This window comes from Symphodus melops (genome assembly GCF_947650265.1).
Source record: "Symphodus melops genome assembly, chromosome: 14".
NCBI lineage: Eukaryota > Metazoa > Chordata > Actinopteri > Labriformes > Labridae > Symphodus > Symphodus melops.
Window position 1 is genome coordinate 15,247,665 of NC_136704.1, and position 23,656 is coordinate 15,271,320.

Consider the following 23,656-nt stretch of genomic DNA (forward strand, 5'->3'; position numbering starts at 1 on the left):
TGCTGTGGTTGTAATGATTTATTGCATAATTGACTTTTCCTAACAATCTGAGGTAGGAAAAATATGAAAAGAGAAACGGTGAGAAAAACACAATATATTGGCCATCATACTGACTGTAGCTTGAAACAAATCTGAGAGCTGGTGGAAAATGAAAAATATGTCTGTTTATTTAAACAGCATTCAGATTGTATGAATTGAAAATGTTGCATAGTATTGCCAGTGTTTGTCAATGTCAAAGGCAGATGGATCACTTGAAAACATCTTTGGGGATGCAACATCCAGTTATCTGTGATGCATGATGGAGTTAAGCACATTGATTTTGTTTAGAGAATGACAATTCTGAGCGATGAGCGTACTTCCCGTCCTGCAGGGAGTTTTAACTAAACCACATTATCTGGAAAAATTACCAAACGAACAAAACTCATCACACCAACAATTACAATAACAACTCAGAAACATAGCAGCATTCTTAAATCCAATAAATCATCATGATATAAAATGTAATCATATAAAAATAAATGCATTACAATTTGTTCCCCAATCCTTAAAAAAAGTATAAAATATGTCAATAAATCTCTCCAGAGCACCAGTAAACATGTGCCAGACTTAATACAATAAAGTAGATATTCTTAAGTGCCATCATTATGCTATTACCTTGGACGTCTAACATTAGTATTCATACAAAGCTAGTTGCTTAAATGGCAAGGCAATGGCACACAGACATATAAACAAATATGTACAACTTATTTACACTTCATCAATTTCCCAAAAACAAATGCAGCAAAATTAGTGAATGTAACTTGTGTTAAGTGAATCCTGACATTTCTTCTTTGTGTTATGAGTATTTTTCGGTTGCTGGGTTTCCGCAGCCATGGAGATGATCTCTAACCTCAGAGTGTAGTAAAGCCAGCAATATTTCAGTCATTGAGTTTGACAACAGGGCTTGATTACTGCCTATTCAACAGCCCAAATGCTCTGTCTGTTTGGCGAAGCTGCCCTCGGGGCCACTCAAATCACAGCAAACACCCGGAACGCTTTGCCTCCAGGAGGGTTTTGAAGGCTGCGGGGGAAAGAGACAAACAATAGGAAGAGTCAAGTCGGGCTGGATTCGGCATATATCAGTAATAGAACTCGTCTAAGCTTTTTGCAGATAGAGGTACATTAGATCGCGTGCGCGCACACACAAATAGACGTCAGGTTCTGTATGGGGAAGCTTTCCACGTCAGTGTGCTGTCTGACACTGATGACGGATAAGACACAAACAGATAGTGGGAGAAGCTCTGTGAGAAAACAGATAAACCACCCATTTCTACACAAACACAGGGGACGTCACATGTTAATCCAACAAAGACAGACGTGCTGTGAAGTTAAAGGAGAGATGATAAATGATTGGTAGATACGAACAGATGTCAGTCTTCTCAGCAGCGTGAGAAATAAATGTGGTTGAGAGAGACGAGGAGAGAAAAGCAGAGGACAGAAAGGGAAAGGAGACTGTGTGTGTGTTTGTCCTCCACACAGATCAAGTTCACACTACTCATTCTACAGCATGAACTATCCAAAGTTGGTGCAGTTAAAAAAAATTTTTAAAGTAGAACAGACCATACGGTTTGTGGGTCACTTAAGCCTTAAACAGAGGCTGGTACAGACCTGTAACATTAATGATGTTGGGAAGTGGTAGAGCAAGGATTCATTACATGCTCTCTCTCTTTGAAAGCACCAACAAAGTCTTTTCATAACTCATGAGTAATAATCTTTGTGAACAATTTAAATGAGCTGACTTTCAGTCTAAACAATTAGATTGGTTTTGTGTGTTTTCGGTTTCAAAAAAATCACACCTCTTGATCAGAATGGCAATAGAACATCGTAGAGTGGCGGCCTACATTTTACACTCTGTTACAGTTCTCAATTAGGGAGGTATTTCACTGCCTGCATTAATCTTCCTAACATTCCTACAGTGCTACAGTACAAACCAAAGATGTCTCTTGCTTTCTTTTGAACCCGCCCCTCCTCCTCTTTGTGGTAAAAACGGATAAATTGTGGCTAAATATAAGCAGTAATCCATCCTTATGCTGATGATGCAGTGCTCTACTTGTGTGGTGCTTGACACACGATTGTTTTCAAACTTACTACATAAAAATACCTAAACACTATTTACCTAGGTTCAATATTGAAGTTATTTAAGGTTACAAGTGAATGTAGACACCTTTTGTTTCAGGCTACACCAATGATTTTCACTGAACATGGTTAGGATTAATAAGAATCTTATATCTAATCACAAAAATGGAACTTGCAAGTTGTGGCAGGGCTGTTAAAAGTTACTCTCAGATTTGTCATTGTTTTGTCAAAAAGAATCCATTCCTCCTGCAGATTCCCCTTTGACAATCTTTAAGTGTAAGGGGAATGTCGACTGTGTGTCAGATACTTTTAAGATCATTTCTGAATGGCTTATGGCATTCTAATACTTTTTCTTCTGACAAAATTATAACACTTAAGATAATTATTTGCTGATTGCCCTTTTTTTGCTTCGTTTTCTTTAAAACCTCTGCCTGAATATGCCAGTATCTTACGTCTCACCTTCACACCTATTGGCAAGCAGCTAATTATTATAAACTACAGGCATGCAAATCACCCTGCCATGCTTACTGTAACAAACTGCCTGCACCCTGAAAAGATTAGATCCACAAGGGAGAGAGTGGAGTGGATACATTTTTCTAGTTGAGAGCCATTGACGGTTTCTGTGAATATAGAAAATTAACCCTAACCATCTGTAAGACAGACTGCAGACATAGGAGCAGTGCTCTCCTTAAGCAATGTATTCTTGTACAATATACACCCCAATTTTAAAGTTTTTTAAACTTTGATTTCCTATTAATTATTTTTAATTGAATAACTGAGGTGTGATTTACAGGGCAGCTGTTTCTACATATTTTACTATCATTCCCCAAGAGATCTTTGTATTTTACTGATATGTTACAATTTCTTTTTCACAGATACTAAAGTCAACGTTTCTATTGGTGGGTCAAGAATTTCATACCTTTCTGAGGAGATTCCATTTTGGTATGACGCAATGTAGTGTTTCCGCTTGTCCACTGGCATCACGTCGATGTATCCACCCACAGCGTTCCGGATGACTCCAGCATGCACCGCTGCTCGGCATATACTCGACTTCTACACACAGGTAAGCAGCAGAATTTCATGTAAGACAAGCTGACCGCTTCATCATGAAATGAATGAAATCAATCATGAAAATCACAGAATCAACAGGTATTTGATCAGTTTTCCCTAAAAGAAAAAAAAAAGAAATATATATATATATATATATATATATATATATATTTCTTTTTTTTTTATATAAAAAAGAAATATATATATATATATATATATATATATATATATATATATATATTTCTTTTTTTTTTCTATATTTCTTTTTTTTTTTAAAGAGTCACTTACATCCGAATATATCCTAGTACCGATGACTCTGGATATGTGAGGATTGTCTTCTAAACAATTCCTTGGGCAGTAAAGCCTTAACAGAAAACAGAGAAATGTGCAGACATGTTAAGCGTCTTCAATGTACACAAGCCTGAAGAAGACTGACAATCAAGCAAAGATAAAGTCAGATTCAAACCTTGGGCAATGTTTTGCAGGCTTCTCATATGGACACATAAGTGCTACTGTGGTTTCACATGTGATGGCTTTGACTGCAAAAAATAATTACAGCGAGTGAAAACAAATTTGCAGCCCAGCTTGTAATGAGTTATTCGATGTAACATCTGACGTATCTGCAGTATAACAGTGTCACACCAACCTGCCACTCTGGCAACTGTGAAGGAATTAGCACTCTGATATTTCCTGTCAAGGCACAACAAAGACATTAGACAACACTGTTCTTATTTAAAGTGGGTATATTTGACAAATTATACCATCAAAATAATATAATTACAAACTTGTGTTGATGTTCATTTAAATGTTATCGTCTTACCCAAGAGACTGGACTCCATTCTTGTTGGATTTGATGAAAAACTCCTTCCGGCCCTCTCTTGTTACATCCATCCATCCTCCATCGTTATCTATAACACCAGCATGTAGTCCAGCTCTGCAAACACTGGATTGCTGCAAATACAACATTGCATTTACAACCCTTCTTACATGTATGGTCTTTTTGTGATACAGGTGTGTAAGCTGGCAAAAACACTTTGCCAGCACAGTTTATTGTAATTGACCAACGTAGGAATGTAAATCAACTCGTAAATCCCATGACTTAAGTTGTGTACTCACCATTTCATAGTATACTGTCCCAACTACTTTCCCTGTGTCATCAAGGCACCCAGCTGGACACTCATACCTACAGAACAAAATCATGTCGGAAAATATGATTAAATGTTTTACAAACTCTATTTCACGTGTTTGTTATCGTGTTATATTTGCTCTTAACCACACCTATTACATGGCGTTCCTTTACACTGATCTCGAAGCTTGGTGTCACAGGTCACAAGCTGAGCTGAAAAACAGAAACAATATGGCCTTTCAGAGCTCCTACAGGAACCAACAAGCATGATTATGCTGCTCTGATGCAGCCGACTTGTTTTCTAAAAGCAGAAGGCTTTTGTTGTTATGCTGCTTCAACAACCAAAGCGGAGAATTCCTGCAACACGGTTCAGGGTGGTCAGCAGTACGAGAGGAAGTGTCTCAGCTTACATGCACAGGCTCCTTGCACTGCAGGGAGGAAGCCATTTAAAAACCACAGCGAGCCCCCCCTCAACCCCTCTCAGCCGGGCAAAAACAAACACACACTTAGGGGATTGGGCTCCCCCCCCCCTCAACTCCTCTCTGCTGCACAGACTGACTTACGACATTAAGAACACTTCACAAACTGTCAGGGTTAATCAGGGAGATAGCAGATAAAGTGTTCAGAACATCAAGGCAGTTTAAGATAAATTGTAGGAAAAACATTTCCATTTTTTTATACATTATGGCTGGCAACACACTGAGCAGTTAGCTTTCCACAAACATTCTAGTTTTGACCCAAATTTGTTCCCATCCTCCTTGCCACTTTATTCACCCTCCGTCCCTCAACCAGAGCCTACATCCTCCCCAATTGAGAAGAAACTAGATCTAGAATAAACAGTTAAATGGCAGCTTACACATCTGCTGTGTGTTGACCGCTTCATTCTTCTGCCGGTCCTCTGTGGGGGGCTTGGAAGTGGCTGGGATTGGGATGCTGGGAGGCTCCGGCTTGGAGGCCCTCAACCGGGGCTTCTGCGGAGCACGGGGGGCCTCCGGCTCAATGAAGTTGTTTTCTTCCGTTTCTTCTTGTGGAGGGTCGGAGCTGTCATCTTCAGGTAAAATCACAATCCAGTGTGTAGTATGTCATTTTTTTAAATTCATTATCTACAACTTGCTCCAGTTTCCCTTTACATACCTTTGTAGCAGAGGTTTTCCTTACAGCCTCCTCCATAGCTGGGAGGACAGGCAGAGCATGGGGTCCCATGTTTGTAAGGCGAATAGCCCCACCAATTTCCCCTGTTCAGTTCAGTTCAGTTCAGTTCAGTTCAGACATGCAAAATTGATCACCTATATTACATTTCTTAACACAAAAAAAGATGCAAGATATTTGTTTTCTGCTTACTTTGGTGAATAGTTGCAGACGAGATAGACCGCTTTGGCCCAAATCTGCCCCCACACATTCATGTTGTAACACATGTTGATAGCACAGCCAATCCGGCTGCTGGTTGCCCAAACCAGCTTTAAAAGAATAAAAACACAGACCATTAAACATATTTTCCAACCTTAACTCAATCAAGGATAAAACTTTCAAAAGGTTCTGCAAATTTCCTGATGATACAGTATGAATCAGCGCAAGCTACCTGCGTATAATGAGTACAAACTGGGCCAGAGCATCTGAAGGGGCAGTAGGGGTTACACTCCTGGGGATAAGGGAAGGTGTAGTCTTTCACTTCATCATACCAGGCCTGCACATGGAACGTAGGAGGCTGATACCTGGGGAGATGAATAAAGCAAACCTGGGATTAAAAAAAAGTTCCAAACAACCTCTCACCTGTCTTTGTGTCTCTGTTAGCGTGGGAGTTGGTATTATGGAACGCCTTTATTTGAGTACAGCAAGGGCTCTTTTAAAAAGCTGTCTCCAAAAAAAAAAAGATATAAAACAGTGGGTGACCTTTAAGTGTTACATTTAAAATAGATGTGGTTGTTATCTTGGAAATTTTGTTTATAGAAGTGCAAACCTAAGCAACTCATTTCCATGTAAATGGCTGCATCCTTACTATAATCACTACGTTTAAGATAAATGGATTCTAGCTATATATTTAAAGATGTACTGACAAAGATGACTGTAGAATAAAAGTGGTAATTATCTTGACCGTTGGTTTGTTAGCCTTGATTTGGGCAATCTTGTTGCCAAGACATGACAGTATTTGGATGACAGGGTGGATAAACATTTTAACTTCTCTATCCTGGATGACCGGCCAACACAAAAGTGACTTACTTATTACAACTATCCATGCCATGTACTACAATTTTTAATTAACAAAATAATTGACAACATAAAAATCATGATGTACAGTATGTGCACCTTAAGAAAAAGCTAAAGACCCAAATGTGTTTGCTAAGTGAATTTTAGAATGTTAAAAGCTACAAACTATCAAATCAGTCCATAAACTCTTTTGAATGAAATCAAGTGAGAAGAAGACTCATTTTCACCATCTAGCTTCTTATAATCTGACTTCAAGAGAAGTCGCTCTTTAGTAGCCTCTCTACAGAATACAGGTTTAAGCACTTCTTTCACGTGCACTTCTTATTTATGGACTGGCACCCTGAAAAGCTCACTAACCTCCTTGACTAAGGAATTCATTTTTTCATCAGCACATAAAAGGTCATTTACACTAAACTACAACATTACGATAAAGTTTGTAGATGAAGGATCCACATAGAAAGCAAATAAAACAGTTTTAGCTTCCAGCTGCCAACTGGACATAAGTGGATAAATTACAGTCACACGGTCTGACACTGATTTGGTTCTAGGTGTTGCTTGTTAATCCAATTAGAGTCAGGATGATATCTGTGACACATCTTGAATGTGGAGTACAAATGAAAAATATTTTTACACTCAAATTTAAATCAAATAAAGATTGATAATTTAAGGGTTTTTTTGTTTTTTAGTTTTTACCTTCCCCAGTGGGCTCCCAGGTTCTGTCCAATCTGTGGCAGTAAGCCAGCAGGCCCATGCTCCCACAGACACGTTTCTGCCCATTCCTCTGCAGTACGCTCCAACTCTGTGTCCCACACCTGCACAGCAAACAAGAAAGAAGTGATTTTCAGGATTACATTTTGGAAATAAAGTGAGACAAAGCTACTCATATTGCCCACGAATCTAGTCATATCATGTCATGGAACTGCTAGGTTCATTTAAACTGCCAATAATATGAGGTGAACATGGATTACCTATCATGTTTTATCGTCCAGGCTATGGATTACATAGCCATAGGATTGCTGTTATGTTTAGTAAAAGGTACTTATCTCTAAACTCCATTGATGTTCTGCTGCTTTATAAGGAGTTTTTCGCTTCTCTTCTTGCTGCTCAGCTGACTTTCCCCAGATGGGTTTTCCCCTGGGATTGGGTGTTATTCAAAAAATGCAACCGCTTTTTTCCCCCTTAAGTAATACCTTCCATATGTCTTTGGTGAAAAGTCTGGGTGCAAGCTTTTGTTACCACTCTCTGAATTGCCCTCACAGTTAAGTTTGGCTTTGGTTGGATACTAAGGGATCATATTCCCATTCTAGGGTTTTCTGGGAATGCAGTGTCCTTCCTCCCTGCTGACCTACATTCTGCCATAAAAAATGTCAGAATAACACAAGCTGTAATTCCTGTGAAGGTTACTATATGTTCCTTTAATTGCACACCTTCACTTTCACCTTTAGTGTAATGTCACAGGTTTCTACAAGGGAGTCAATTAGTTAAAGTGTATATGTGAATGTGTGTTTGTGAGCATGTGCATTAGTATGCTAGCAGAGGTGTCAGGAGTTTGCATATTTCACACATTGGAACCTGGAAGTCATCGCTCTGCCATCACTGAAATCTCTTCCAATAACAGACACTAAAATAACTACCTGGCTTCTCAGCACCATCGCCTCCTCCATCGTCAGTCACCCACTTTAAGTCCCACCAGGAACAACTGCTGTTTTCTGCATTACTCCCGAAACACACACCTACCTAACAACAGGATGTCTGGCAGCTCTGCAAATTAACTTGAGCTCTTTCTCGTAATCCTGTTGGCTATAGCGACGTATTTATTTAAATCAACAAGGTAGTATCAGCTGATTCTGCCCAGTGTTTTGCTTCAGGTTTCAACAAAAACCCTTGTAAAAATCTTACACAATTTTAATAAAGAACAAAATAAACACTACACGATGTGGAGTATATTTTTCATTCACCTCTACACCTGCAAAGAGAGAGAATATCAGTGTTACAGGAACCTTAGCTGTAGTGCCTGTGGTCTGTCTTGCACAATAACGCTAAATGATGACTGACAGAGCCAGGGCTAAAACAGGAAGTACTGAATTTGTTTACCTGAAACTCTAACCCCTGCACAGAATTCACCTTTGTAGGCCTTCGTATGTCAGAATTATTGAATCTGTTTTGTAATCCGTGGTTATCCCTATGATGCAGAAACAGAAGAAGCTTCAGGGAAATGTCAGCCTCAGCGTTGGAAGAATGCAAAAGCAAGCAGTTCAGTTATAACCTTGACTTCCATCCAAGTCATTTTCCCCTTCGATTTTCTTGACAAGTGACCTCCTTGCACAAATCAATGTGCACTGATAAGCAGACTGAAACACATTACATTGGGCTGTGGTAACTGCCAAATGATCTGCAAACCACAGCACGTAAGACGTTCCACACTTAATCAGGTCAACACAATGTTTTTTGCCCATTAATGGATGGTTATTGGGTGGAAAACATTTAGCTTATGCCACATCGACGGAAGATTTTCAAAAGTAGTTCACAAGATTTGTTATGCTCTTGAACCAAATGAAAATAAATTCACGAAGCAACCATACAATGTCTTTAAGCTCACGGAAAAAAGCAGACTCTGGAAGTGTCGACCAAAGCACATTTTTGTCAGATGTTGAATCTGCTACAGGGAGCAGCTGCCTTGTCAAACCTGCTGTTGTTTACACAGTTATCCCAGCAGGGAGGCCTTGTAACCAAGGACCCCACCACCCACCCTGGCTACACTTCTGCTTGGGGCCCCATAAAGAAAAACACCTTCCCTGCTTCAGTCTTTCAGTGCGTTGCACACTGCGTTGTGTATTTTGTTTAACACTTCATTTGCACCAACGTTTTTTTTCCTGTCTTCCTTGGTCATCTGGTTGCATTACTAAAAGTACTTCCTTTGCAAGTTTGGGTTTCCTGCACATAATCAATGGTGCTTACAGAGAAATACTGAAAAAGCAAGGAGGGAAGTTATGGGAATTGGTGAAAGGGAAGTTGAAAATAAGGCATGACAGAAGGACAAGGTGATAAGAGAGAAGCATGGAGATGACTTCATAAAAAATGTAAAGATATGAAAAGTAATCCATATTTTTCCATGAGATATAGCAAACATGTCCAATGTGCTTCAATGACTGCATTAAAAAGGCCTTTTCAGAATGTGATTTAGAGCTCTTGTTTCATAAAGTACAGTTCAGTCAGATTCATCTCACATCCAACTGCCCATCATCTGAACGTGGTTGACTGACAAATACCATTATCTGCAATCATCATGTTATAACAGGGACATAGTTTGACCAGCTCAGACAATTATTGTAGGCTTCACTTGAACTGGAAGCTCTTTCAGTAGATGCGCATCACGCCTGGTAATTCATTGGGCTGTCCAAGCCATGCTGGCACAGCTGACAACAGAATCAGCAGCAGAAAGGTTTTAAATTGCAGCAAGGGAAAAAAACAAAGGATACAATTGCATTGACAGATTTTTGAATTTTAGATGTCTTTCCATGACAAGTTGAGATAATGGGGGGTTAGCTTATAAAGGGTGATTGGATGTTGTTGATCTTGTTCAAAACCAGGTTCTCTGAATTGTTCTTGAAAGGTCCATTGCAAGCCATTCATCATAAGAGCATTTAGAGTGATACCTATTTAAACTCTTGGCATTAAATCAAGCAGTTTGTGTGTGGTCACTGGACTCCCTCAAGGGTACACCTTGCGTCTCCTGTTGGCAATATTCTTGGAAAAGTTTCAGACAGTGCAGGTGAGGCCTGGAGAGAAACCAGCTTTGTGACATTTGGGTGGCATTTTTGCTATTTTTGGAGAATGTTCTCTTTTGGGCCTCACTGAAAGATGGCATTGGATTTTTTTTTTAAAAACTGTCAGGAGTTTACTATAAGTGATTTAGGAGGTTCAACACTTTTTGCAAAATGGTCTTCAGTTTCTTTTCTATATGTCTATTGAAACAAGGGGACATCCCATCTTTTGGAGATTATTTTGGTGTGCAAAGCTGACTGGCCCTAGAGAAAAAAAGACACTCTGGCCTGTGATCTCTAAAACAAACTGTGCAAAAAGCTACAAGAATAAACAGGGATAAAGGATGTTTAGACATAACCTGTACTTATTTATTGGTGTAATAACTTTGTCAATATTTTTTTGGGCAATTTTACTCATCTGGACTGTTATCTTCTGAGATTAAAAATACTGTTCCAATGCCTGTCCATAACTGTAATTACACAATCGTTTATGGTGATAATTAAATTTTGCTTATATCCAGGTTATTCCAAGAATGTGTAACACCTGCAGTACAACTCTGAACTCTTATCCTAAACAGAAAAATGTTAATTCAAGTTGATCTTAACAGGCTAACATCACCACCTGAGTCCTGAGTGCAGCCAACCAAAGCCAAGTTAAACATCAAGGCAGGTGGGGCCATTTCTCCCAAGATGCCATCTGTTTGTCTTGCAGCGCTTCAAACACTGACACGTCTCTGTTTATACCTGTGGGTCAACATTTGAGTTAGAGGCAGAAGTGTTACCCCCCCACCCCACCCCCTCCATCTTACCCCAATTGAAGGTGTATTGAAGACTTTGTGGATCGCTACAGAGTGTGAATGCTTATCCAGGGAATTTTGCAGGGCCTCTATGTTGGATAATGACAGAATGGGAACGGAGCCACAGGGATAAGAATAAGGGAGGCAGAACGAGAGAGAGAGGGAGCGGGCAAGGACAGGAAACAGATGAAGGGAGGAGGGGGATTAGATTTGATATTATCTTGGAGTCTCTGTGATGATTGCCACAGAGGGTCAGCAGGGTTACAGGTTTAACACAATGGCAAATAATAAACAGAGCCGATGGGCAAATAGCTACGTATGTGGGCAAGCGTATTTGTGTGTGTGTGCGTGTGTGTGTGTGCGTGGCTGCGTGCGTGGAGGTAAGGGAGCATGTGTATTAAGTCTTCCAGTAGACTGAAGCTGTGAGGTTTCTGAAAGGTGACAGCAGTTCAATGCAGACAGGAGGAAAATCTGAGAAATACAGAGCTGCTTTCAAAATAAAAGCACAGGAATTTACTGAAATACAACTTTACATGTTACCTGAATTGTTCTTGTATGAAAAATGTACATTTTCAGAACCTCAAATAGATTTGAGCTAGTATATATAAAGATCACTTTATTTCTTTTTATATCCGAATCTTGCTTCTCCAATTGCCTCTTGCCTAACTCTTCTTTGTTTTTAACTTATTTTTCATTTCATTCACTCCAATCTTGTCATCTGCCTCGCCACACAATGCAGACATCTCCAGTATCCTTTTTACTCCTTTAATTTTAGTCAACTACTTTTTTTCATTTCTTGCTCTCACTCTATTTCCTCACTTTACCTCCTCTTGTTGCATACCTCTCCATATTTCACCCCTGGGTGCCCCTGCAGCTAAAAAAAAAAAAAAAACAGCCACCACTGTAACAGGAGACAGTATAAGGGGAGCTCAGCAGTGCTGGCTCAGCATTTCTCCACTATAGTGTGCCTCAGCCAGAACCCTGCCAGGCAGAGTGGAGCTTTCATGAACACACACACATAAGGGGTCCTTAAGTCCAACCTCTCAATTATACAATTACATAGTCCAGCAATTGCCCCCAGCAGGAACTGTTTATTTGCCTCTAACATGGAATAATGCTGCCTTTTGTTCTGTAGCTCTTTAAGGGGAGATGAAAGACGATAAAACCTCATTACCCTCTGCACACTGTATCGATTTTAAACCTCCTAAGTGCTGTCAGTGGCAATGCACTGAGTCGGTCAAGCGGTAAATACACATGTTGTGGATTTGGGAGAGTTCCAGATCTGCAAAACGCGTAATTTCTGAAGGTGTGGTGTGTGTGTGTGTGTGTGTGTGTGTTTAGTGGCGGGTAGACAGCTGGTAAAACAGGCCCTGGTGCCGTGCTCTGGTTCTAATTGCACGCTGAAAGTGATCTGGCGTTGAACATACACGTGATGGCCGAAGGATAAAGTCAAACAAATCTCTTTGCAAGGGTAAAAAAAATGCAGTAGTAATGTGATCATTGGCAAGGTGGTGGAATTCTTCTCTTCTGGCAAAACAATCAATGTCACATGGATGCAGACTTGGATGTGTGTGCAGTGTTTGTGTGTGTGTGCATGTGTTGGTAGGGAGGGGCTGTGTGTGAAGGCGCTTACATGCATGGTTGCTGTGTGTGTGTGTGTGTGAGCCAAATGGGACAAGTGCCAGCCAGTCTGGTGACTGGGTCAGTTCTCTCAGCTACAAGGTCCATGAGTGAACAAGTCTCTTAGGGTCAAAATGGGGTCAAAGCATTTAAAGAAAGAGTCCTTTATCCACCTACCATGTACTCCATGTTGGAAGCAGGAGGGTAAACCTGGCCTCGGAGCCTGTTGTGGAGATCCAGGATGAGCTGAGCATCACTGTCTGTTATGGCCCTCTTCCCCCTCTGCTTGGCCTCCCACCAGTCCCCCTTCTCGTCGTGATACTTTTCAAGAATCTGCTCCAAGCTTGTGGAGTTTGGAAGCATCACCATGGAATTCGTGGTGAGAAGCAGCAGGAGCAAGGAAACGCCCCTCAGCAGCAACAGCGATGCATGCTTCATCCTGGGGAGTGCTTCAGGCAGAGATAAAGGCGATCCTCTTTACGGGTCAAAACTCGGTGTATAACAGCACAGACAGACCGCCTTCTTCTCCTACAAAGAGAGCTGGCAAAGGTGTCGGAAGGAGAGAGCAAAACTGGATTATACAAGTGTTGGAATGTTATATCAAATTTGCTGAAAGACTTGAGTCAATATTGATCTTGGGGAGGACAGTGAATAGGCTAACAGACACTTGGCCATAGATAACCCCACAGGGTTCACTGAGGTTAAGAAACAGCGTTTTGACAAGAAAAAAAAAAGTGTCAATCTTAGAATCACAACTAGTGTTCAACACTCTTTAGGATTCTATTGTCAAAAGAAGGAGCAAGTATTATCTATATATTAGGAAAATAATATACCGTAGTTTCCCAACATAATACATTTATTATAATACTATAATGCAATCATCATACTGTTTTTTTATGAGTTACATATGGGCAACTTTGAGTTCAACTTGTTGGCATGCATGCTGTGGTTCTGACAGAATGACTAAACGCACTGGAACCTAATGAAAAATGTGTAGAGTAGCCTAATGCATATTGAAACTGAAGTTGAAGAGATGCGATTTGTGTAGACTCTGGATATTATTTACCTTGAATGAGTTGGAATTCAGCCCGTTTATTGAGATCCTCGCAATTGATGACTGTTAGAAAACTTCCGCCAGCAGGTGGAGATTAAAAAGAAAATCCGCCTTCAAAGTAGGTTTCAGGTGGAGCGGTGAAGGGTGTCACAGACTGCCATGTGACATAAATCAAATACGTGGTGTGTTTCCTCCACTCCTTTAATTCAGCTGCTTAGAAAAAAAGAGAAAGAAGTGGGTCTTTCTCCTCTCGGGATTCTTGCACTACAGTCGATAAAGCATCACTTATCCACATTTTATCCTGAACTTTACTGCGCTGGGAGAGTGCCGCCCCTTACCACGCCCCCCTCTCGCGAAAAAGGTTTGCCCCCTCGTGCATGCCAAGACCTCTGTGCGCGCGGGGCTGCGCGTGCGCACTGTATTGTACGAGCTGAAGTGATTTTATTTTCTCTTCAATATTGTGCAGAGCAAGTCACAATGAAGTAACTGACCATTTTTTGTGTGAAAAAGCACCAAAAAAATGTAAAATGGTGCTATTTTGGTTCATGTATGGTTAGGGGTTTAAATCTTCAATATTCTTCTATATTGAAAATATTTTGAAAGATTAAGTATTATGATACAGGTGTTTCTCATCATTATTGATTGATGTCATCCCCTGAAACATGCACTTAAGGTGTTGACTGGGTTTCCCTCTCTAATTGTACCCGTGTTTAGTGAAAAATACATTAATTTAAACCAGATCTTCCTCCTACATGGGGTCTGGCAGCCTGAGTGGCCCCATCCTCCTCAGTCTAACTGTTCACAGGTGACTCCTTTGGGGGATTAAAGCACAAAACATCTCTCTGTTACCTCAGAACCCTGAACTTGTCGTCACTGTTTCCCCCTCTGCTACAGAGCAAATTCCATGAAGGAAACAGGCAGGTTTTGTCTTGGTCATCTGGTCATTTTCACTGGTAGCTGTGCAACATGTGGAAACAGTAGCTGATCTCCAGACCTGTGTGTGTGTGTGTGTGTGTGTGTGGTTGTGTGTGTGTGTGTGTGTGTGTGGGGGGGGGGGGGGGGGGGGGGGGGGTCTGTAACCTGTACAGACTGACTTTCCACAGGAGGAGACACAATCGTCTTGTATTTTACCTGACAGACATAATAAACCAAACACTGGCCAAATCGGCCATGTGCTGGGAGTACATTAACTCTGTTTCTCTTCCTCAGTTAATCCCTTTGTTTCCATGACTCCCTGATGTTTTTATTTTGTTGTGTTTTTGGCACACTGCCTTTACTCATCAGGAGAATCAAGGACTGAATGGACAATGCTGCCACTGTATGAGCTTTAATAGACCTGTAACATACTGTAAAGTGGTCCACATGACATGGATAGGTAATGTGCTTGAATAAAATATTCATTTCAAGAAGCCTTGATTAATGGTGGAAGACGCACAAAAGTATCAATACCAACATGTAAAAATGTTAACAAAAAAAAACTTAGAGGCACAGCCATTCATTCAACGCTCTACTCAAGTAGAAATATACAGCAAATCAAATTTGAAAGTTTCATGAGCAGTGCCATTTTTATCAAAATTATAAATCAGGAATACATGTATTCTTCTATGTTTACTTCATAGGGTACATATAGGTTACATAAAGGCTACATAGGTTAATAATAATTGCATAGGCTACTTTATAGAGTTAGTTCAGTTCTTCTGTTTAACCAATCTGAGAACGGCAGTGGGGAAAAGTATTTTTTATGGAACTGTCAGGTTTAATATTAAAAAAAAACAACACCTTTTTTATTAACTAATCTTATTATTATAGAATACACATGTAACCTTCATGAAAATTTAGTACAGTAAAAAACTTCACGCCTGGAATGAAGATGCATAAAAGTCAAGCATCCACAGGTATACTGAGCTTAAACCAGTTAGCTAGCTAACCACAACTGGTGGTTGTGGTTAGCTAAGTTAGTTAGCTAACCACAGCACATAGTATAAGAAAATACTACTGATAAATACAAACCCTCTCTCACAGGCTTACTAGGCTGTCCGACTTACTTCTGTAGGTTCTTCTGTAGTACGTCTGTATAATACAACAGTTTTCTCATAAGGGGACCCTCCACATTCTGAACTTCCATAAACCTGTGGTTTTACTGTCTGCTTCCTGGGTCAGAAGCAGGGACCTCGGACACGGTCCCAGCAGCGGCCCTCTCTCTGCAGTCAGTCAAAGCTGACCCCCCCCCCCCCCCCCCCCCCGTCACACCGCAGTTGAAACAGCAAGGCTCTCACTTTGCCCACAACTCCCAGGAGGAAAACACTCATTCATCTGCTGTAGAATTAATGTGGCTCATTTGTGTGTGTGTGTGTGTGTGTGTGTGGTGTGTGGGTGTGTGTGTGTGTGTGTGTGTGTGTGTGTGTGTGTGTGTGTGTGTGTGTGTGTGTGTGTGTGTGTGTGTGTGTGTGTGTGTAGGTGTGTGCGTGTGTAGGTGTGTGCGTGTGTAGGTGTGTGGTGTGTGCGTGTGTCTTTGTTAAACGGAAAGGTAAGGCAGCAAAGCGGTGACAGGCTGCATGTTGCTACACATGCCTTTGTAGCATTGATATATGAGTCAATACATAAAACATGTACTTTTTTGAAACACTCAGAATATGTTTTATGGGCTCTCTACATGAAATGACTTCAAACACATACTGGCTAACATACTTTAAGACTAAGGGGCAGAAGCATGTCTGTCTCTGGAAATGAAATAGTTTGGATAAAGGAAATATACTTACCAACTATTTCTGGATTTATATGATTTACAACATGGTCATTTAGGTCAAGCCATCTGTAACAGAAGCAAAAGTCTCTGATTCATGTTTATTACAATGCTTGCCAGTAAATTTACAGTATTTGTGCCCACAGTGGAGCAATATAATTGATTTCATGCTCCAGCCTCTTGTGTTAGCAGCTTTATCCCTTCATTTTTTATTGCATCTGCTGTTTTCTATTGCCTCCTGATGTTGTTATTCTGTCCTAATTTTCTCTTTTCACATTTTACATTTTTGTGTCTCTCTCAAACACTCATTCTTTCCTTTCCTCTGCTTTAATTTTCCTCTCTCTTCCCGTTGTTTTCTCCCCCTCATTTTTTTTTTTTTTTTTTCCTATCTCACCCACACACTCATTGTCAAGCCACGGGCCCTGTACCACCTCCATTCAGCATGCGGTCTTGCAAGAAATCCTGTGAAACCCAGCAGAATGCGTCAGCCATGCCAGAAACCATCCACATCCACACACACACAACAGAAGCCTCTGGACACCACAAAAAACCACACACACAATCTATGAACACTTTTTGTTGGCCCCTGTTATCTGGCATATTGCTCACTAATGGTTCTCGTTGAGCCCGATTGAGGTCAGCGCGTTGGAAGGGAGTCGGGGTGAGAATGGGAGTAAAGAGCATCAAGGTCATTTGGCAGCTTTGCTTTTGTGACATTATCAGCAGTGTTCAGCAGAAGGCCGCCTGCGATATCTACTGCAGGTCAGAGAGATTTAGTTTGTCTGCCTCTACCCCCTGGTTGTGAGGAGATGCCATTGCATGTGTGAGCCCCAAATCAAACAGTGCTTGTGCAGTGTTAGGAAACAGGTGTGATTGCAGGGTTATTTAATTTGACTTTTATTGTAATGTTCTCAAATGAAATATCTAATATACCAACATTGACTGCACTAAAATATTCACATAAACCATTCTGTTTAAATGTCCTCTCTCCTACTTCTCACCTTTTATCTTCTCAAAGAGCGTTTTGTTTTTTTATTACGATTTTTTATGTTCTAACACTTCCTCCCCTCCTATCAAATTTGTGTTAAAGTTCAACCATAGCTACGTTTTAAAATGCTGTAAGAAGTACTTTAAATTCCAAAATGTAACAATATTTAAAGTGTAGAGTTGTTGTCAGCAAGATTTCTAAATGATGCAAAATTGCAATGAAATATTTCAATGATGATATCGATTGATTTTTACAGATGTAGCGATTCTGTGCGTTCATTGATGTTAATCTGAAGAAGAAAACCTTTTGGTACGCCTTTAATTTATTTCCTATAACTTTCTATACAGGAATGTGGGCCAGTAAGTGAATGTTATGTTAAAAAAAACCTATTCTAAATTACTCTGACTGACCATGAATTTAGATGTGTGATTACAATAGCTAACAATATTTTTGCTCTATGAAATTACAACTGCACAGTTGCATACAAGTATTAACTTTCCTTTTGAAAAGTTGATGCTGATTATCTAATGGATTTTACACCAATATATTTTATATTAAGCTTCCTAAGAATATGTTGGAAAAGGTATCTCTTGTCTTTCTAGGAAATGTTTTACATAGAGCAGAGGCTTTATGTGACCACCAGGTGTCAGTGTCTGGCTTTCTGATCAGAGTCTCACCGAGGGAATCAGGTTGGAAAAAAAACGCTCAAAAGAAAAACACAAAACGAGTGCCTGACGACAAAACTAAAATGCTTCAGCAACCATATTTTTTAACCACAAGGGTCAGCTTTGGTGATTGTGTTCCACAATAAGGCTCTTTCCATAGCCAATATATTGAGCAAACTGAAGGACTGAAATGTTGGTCAGCTGATAATGTCACCACACTGGGATCAGGGGAATTGTGGATTCTCACATTACCTTTGTGTTTTGCAAAACCTTCAATTATGTAATATAACCCAGAATTTACTGTTTAAGTATTTTTTCTTCTTCATGCTGGACTTTTCTTGAATTGTTGCTTATTGTGCAAACTGAAACCAGTACATTCCATAATAATGCCAAGTGTAATCTTGTGTAGTGATATATTCTTGAGAGAATTCAATAATAATGCATTTTCTTGTCACATATGATGTCACAAATATTTTTTCTGCATTTGAGCAAGCATTGTACAAGCATCAACGTGTTTGTGTGCTTGCTGATTTCAAGTATGAAACAGAGGCCAGAAAGAAGGAGGGAAGCCCATCTGAATTTGCAGCACTCCCCCACTGCAGTGCCTCTGACAGGACATTGATTTTGGCCCTCGTTTTGCTGCTGCAGAATGCCGCTTGTCTGAAGTCCCTGCGAGGCCCCTGTGAGGAGGCAGCTGTGGCCTGTCCAAGACAAAGACTTCAGTAGGATATGGAGGGCAAACACAGAACCCAGACCGGTTCAGTTTATGTTCTAATACTAAACCAAAATGGTCAAGTCTAGTCTAGTTTGACGTGTTGTACTGTAGAATGATTCTCGCAGCTCCAAAAATGTTGGAAAGAAAAAGATTTTACGTAATGTCACACATGAGGTTAATATAGACTATACCGTTTTATGACATAACAGTGGCTAATGTCCTTCATCATAAAATGGAATATCTATACTGAGGTATGTGCTTTATTTATCTTTTACTTGTCCATGTAAGGAGCTTACCTTGCCAAGGAAAAGTCACCAGACGAGAAAAGTGACCATAACATGCTTAAATTCAAATAACGTCTTATTTCAATGTGGCTGATTGCATGCAACGTCAGTGCAGAGAGAATGTGTCAATTAAAACAAGAAAAGCTGGAAGAAATCATACCTTTCCCCACGTGTTATGGCGGTGCTACCCTAAATAAATAGCATTTTGGGACCAAAATACACATCTGAGACACCGCAAACGATTTGTGTACCTGAGACGCTTCATTTTTTAACTCCTTGTTTGAAGTAAGGGCATCCACCTCAAAAGAAGAAGCATTGCCCTGCAGTTAACCATTCAGCCCTGAAAGATTTATGGGTGGCAAAAGGGTTTTACCATGTACGTGCCAACATTAGAGGTGATCCCAAAACATGTTTCAAGAAGCTGACATCAGTCTCTGAGAATCACGTCAACAGATTCCTGCATGACCCAAGCATATATGTCAGGGGTATAAACACTGTAAGTTTCTCTATGGTTAAAGTTATAGTACAAATGTATGTGGGAGTTTTCTCTGCAGTATTTAAAATCTATCAAAATGGCAATGTAAATTTTTTTTCTTCTTTAACCCTTGATACACCTCTTACACAAAAAGACCAGGCAAGACAGCAGCACAAAGTTTTACATGCAGGAAAATCAACAGACCAATATTGAGCAAAATGATATCACGCAATGAAGAAATAATTTGGCCTCTGTACATGCGGGGTGCCCATTAACTGCTGGGTCCAGCTAAAACTCACTTTTGAACAATTTCCCAAACCAAAACTTAGCACAGCCTACACACATACTGTCAGGCATGCAAACTAACCACCAGCATCCAGCATTCTACATATAAACCAAGATCATTTACATTTCTGTCAAAGATCAATAATACACATGTAAAGGACAAGAGTAAAAAAAAAGAAAGAAAGTTCCTCACAGGAGTTTGAATTTACATTTAATTAATTCAGACTTTCAGTAGCCAATCAGATAAGTGTTTCAGACAAGGTATAATAACAGATAAGGAGGTGAATAACTGTTTTCTTACTTTGGCTCTAACTCCAGCTTAAGTTCAGATGCTCTTTGGATGTCCTCAAGCACCCTTGGCATTCACATTTTTGGGGATGTTTGAGGACAGTGTGCGCCTTACGCTAGGCACAGGCAGCATTTCCGATGGTTGAGCTGCAAGGGGAGCAAAGTAAACATAGCTAGGACAGACACACAGGGAAAAAAAAGTAAAATGCATTAAAATGAAGCCATTCCCAATATCCCCTTGGCGGCATGGAGTAGCCAAGTTTTCAACCATTCAGATCTGCAAGTCAGAGAGGGCAATGAGGTTGGAATACAGAGACGGTGAAGGAAGGAAGGAAGGAGAGCTTTTAACTGCACAACCAACATCAGCAAATCTACAAACTCACTCTACGCAAGATTTATCCCCTCCTTTTGTATATTCAAACGACTTCTCATACTTCTCATCCTTATTGGATTTGGATAGTGCTCATACACTTTGGAAACTGACTCCCCAAACCTCACCCGCTCCCCATTAATGATCTATCACCCTGCTGTGGTCCCTATAAAGTCTCCATCTTCTTTCTAAATAAACGTTTCACCACTTTCACACTTGAGGGAGATGAAACTGTTTTAGCAATAACAGTTTATTTGACAGCTCTGTAATTCACTTGTGTTATTAGGAAAAGTGGTGCACCTTGGGATGAGCGTAGAGATGCGTCATCGTGGCTTCAGAAGGCGTTGGCACTAGCTGTTAGAAAAAGCTAGCTGGGAAGGATTTATTGATGCAGCAACCTGAGACTGAAAATCTGTTTCTTCTCTGTCTTTCTGATTGTATCTCTCTCTCTCTCTCTCTCTCTCTCTCTCTCTCTCTCTGCTGTTGATACTCAGCCAAGCCCAGTTTATCTTCTTGCTTAGCTACTCTTAGTGGGTGGGGATTTAATGACATAAAAGAACAATAGACTAAATCAGACCAAGGAAAATAAAGAAAAAGGCTTTACTTTCAGAAAAACTTCTTCACATTTTTTAAAGGATCGAAACTCTTTTTAATGCATACATTGAATCAGTTTAGAAGAGTCAAATTAGCCAAATGTTGATATTAGTTTGAATCAAACTGCTGCAAGGAGTTTAAGATACAGATGAAGTGCAAAGGATTCATTTTGTTGAAAGTGAAAGAACTCAATGGAATGACTTTAAGTGTAGTGACTTGTGGACGTTGTCAGTTTTTTGTCCACTTTGTGTCTGTTTCTTTTCTATTGTCATCCCCATTTCCCAAGCTCCCTTTGCAATTCTCCATCTCTCCACCAGAGGTCTACAAACCTTCCTGTCTGGCCCCAGCCACACACCTGTTCTAATCAGCTATGCAATCACCAGGCATTCTCCAACCCACCTGCTCACCTGTTCCTTTTAGTCTTTTTGCCATACACCACACCTTGTCCTGTGTTAGGCCATCAGTTTGGATTTATTTTCCATATGGATTTGGAGTTGTCCTTCCACCAATCTACCCCACCAGCTTGCCTCATTTCCTCAATAGAAGTTTGCCAAAAAGCCTGACGGTAGGTGTTCAATTTGGCCATACATTATTAGAAAGCATAACTCTTTTTGCTATTGTCTGCTTATGGCACTCTTCTCTCTTACCTGTAGCCCAAGCTGTGAAATAGTTAAAGTGAGTTTTACCACCTGAAAGCAGTTTAAGTAGAGAATGTAACAGTGAACCATTTCTAGTTTTGGAAAAAGTTACTTCTTGTCATTGACATTATTTTAACCATCAAAAAGTGTTTAAAATGTTAAAGACAAGTGGCGCAGGCATGTCAGTTTTAAAATGCCCTGCAAGTATTTTCTTTTAAAAGTGAGAAATACAAGCTGCATTATTTAAATTCCACTTTAGTGTAATGTCTGAAGTGGTTTGACTGTAAATGAAGACAAAGTCAGCTAAAGTGTCACATTGAAATCTATTAGGAGAGAGCAGGTAAAGGGTAAACTATGAAACTGAATTCACGGTGGAGGTTACAGTGACACATTTGCTCTGTTAAGCGGAACTGGAAGTGTCAGTGAGAACAGAGATCCTGAAAGAAACTAGTTTAAGTGTATAAACTATGATGAGCTCAAAGTTAAAGTATGGATTGTTTAGACATATTAGAGGTAGAGGGATGTATTTACTTGATCTGAATGTGTCGCCTGTTGTTGAAATGTCAGTTAAACACATGAAGTTGGATGCCTTTGAAATATCTGTTTAATCTATAAAAGATAAAAGCTGATAAAAAGTCGGGAGTTTATATCCATACACGTTTAGTTGACGTGCAGAGTTTTAAGACTGTTTAGTGTGTGCAATAATAATGACAGTTAAAGTACAGTTAAATTTGAGCATTGTGAGTTAGACATGTAGGGTAAGTGACTGAAAATGGAAAGTGCCCTTTGAGATTTGGTCAGGTGAGACATAATCAAGATATTGAAGGTGAAAGCATCTAATGTATGTCATTATACACAACATGTGCAGAGAAGTGGTATAAAACCATACTTGATTGAATTATAGAACTCTTTAAGTAAATTTGCAGTTTCTGGAGAAACTGACCATTTTGAAGTGTGGGAGATGTTAATGAGACTCGGTCGAAAGGACAACAACAGAAATGTAAAAATAAGAGCATGAGCAGAATATGTGAATTGCTGCAGTTAAGCACCCTCAGCAGGTGTTTTTGAATTCATCTCACGGCAACATCACAGGCTGTTTTAATCCTAACCCAAATCCATATCCTTAACCCTCGCTCAGCCTTTGCCAGTGATTGATATGCCAGGTTAGGTTCGGCAGCAGGTCGTCTTACTCTTCCTAATATCTTTTACTCCTCATCCTGCTGATGTGCCTTTTAAATATCCACCAATCATCTTCTTGGCTCTGTTGTCAGCATCTGCTCCAATAGAAAGATTTTTCCCGTGCATACTAATGTGTTCCTAAAACTCTGTTGGTTAGTTCCAGGTAGTGAGCTCGCCTGTTATGGCTGGCTGTATTAATGAAGCTTTTGTTTTTTTAATAGAGCGCAGGAAGTGGTTTGAAAACCTCATGCAAGGTGATACTTTGTATTCTTACCTGCCAAAGTGCATTCAACGTTTGTAACCTGGAACAGATTTTTAGGAGTTTGCGTGTGAACTTTAACTAACTGTTTCTCTGACAAATAATCCAGATTGTAACCTTGTTTGCAAATGTGTTTGCTGAATAGCCTGTTTTTCTTATGTGTAATTATTTTTATGCTGGCTTCAAACCATATTCTGCAATCCCAGCTGGAGAAGAAACTGCAGCATCTGTCCAACAAATCAGAGCATTTTTACCTCCCCCTCAAAGTTTGTCCCCATCTCTCCCACTTTTTTCTTCATAGCATGCAAACATTTGACATTAGACAGCAGGGAAGTGTGAGTCTTTAACAGTGCGTTTATGTTAATTCTGACGTCAGTTGTGACACCTTCTCCCTCTTTGTGCTTCTTGTGTTACTGTGCTGCTTGCGTCGCACTCTCGGCAC

At 40.0% G+C, this 23,656-nt stretch overlaps 1 protein-coding gene and 1 long non-coding RNA gene across 2 annotated transcripts in view; one reads left to right on the forward strand and one right to left on the reverse strand.

Annotated features, from left to right (window-relative positions):
• Positions 1–3,059, forward strand: part of LOC306835242 — a 37,024-nt gene extending 33,965 nt beyond the window's left edge. Inside the window, exon 4 of the long non-coding RNA XR_013780596.1 lies at positions 2,991–3,059. This is a non-coding gene — a long non-coding RNA (uncharacterized lncRNA). The remainder of the gene's footprint in view (positions 1–2,990) is intronic.
• Positions 4–14,025, reverse strand: LOC306835234 (cysteine-rich secretory protein LCCL domain-containing 1-like). Its single transcript, XM_079361671.1, has 15 exons — positions 13,744–14,025; positions 12,855–13,217; positions 7,190–7,308; positions 5,871–6,003; positions 5,633–5,748; positions 5,426–5,526; positions 5,148–5,339; positions 4,444–4,504; positions 4,282–4,348; positions 3,986–4,116; positions 3,812–3,855; positions 3,632–3,704; positions 3,454–3,529; positions 3,035–3,168; positions 4–1,060 (listed from the first exon to the last, which is right to left on the reverse strand). Exons 2-15 carry the CDS (start codon positions 13,113–13,115, stop codon positions 1,009–1,011), a joined length of 1,560 nt encoding a protein of 519 aa, XP_079217797.1. The 5' UTR covers positions 13,116–13,217; positions 13,744–14,025; the 3' UTR covers positions 4–1,008.
• Between the last annotated feature and the right edge of the window lie 9,631 nt (positions 14,026–23,656).

What these genes read in the sequence shown, in the direction of transcription:
- LOC306835234 (XM_079361671.1), bottom strand. Translation starts at nt 13,115, where the DNA reads ATGAAGCATGCATCGCTGTTGCTGCTGAGGGGCGTTTCCTTGCTCCTG. An exon ending in AATGGAGTCCAGTCTCTTGG is followed by an intron (nt 3,856 to 3,985) that starts GTAAGACGATAA and finishes GTGCCTTGACAG; the next exon opens with GAAATATCAGAGTGCTAATT. An exon ending in CACAGTTGCCAGAGTGGCAG is followed by an intron (nt 3,705 to 3,811) that starts GTTGGTGTGACA and finishes TATTTTTTGCAG; the next exon opens with TCAAAGCCATCACATGTGAA.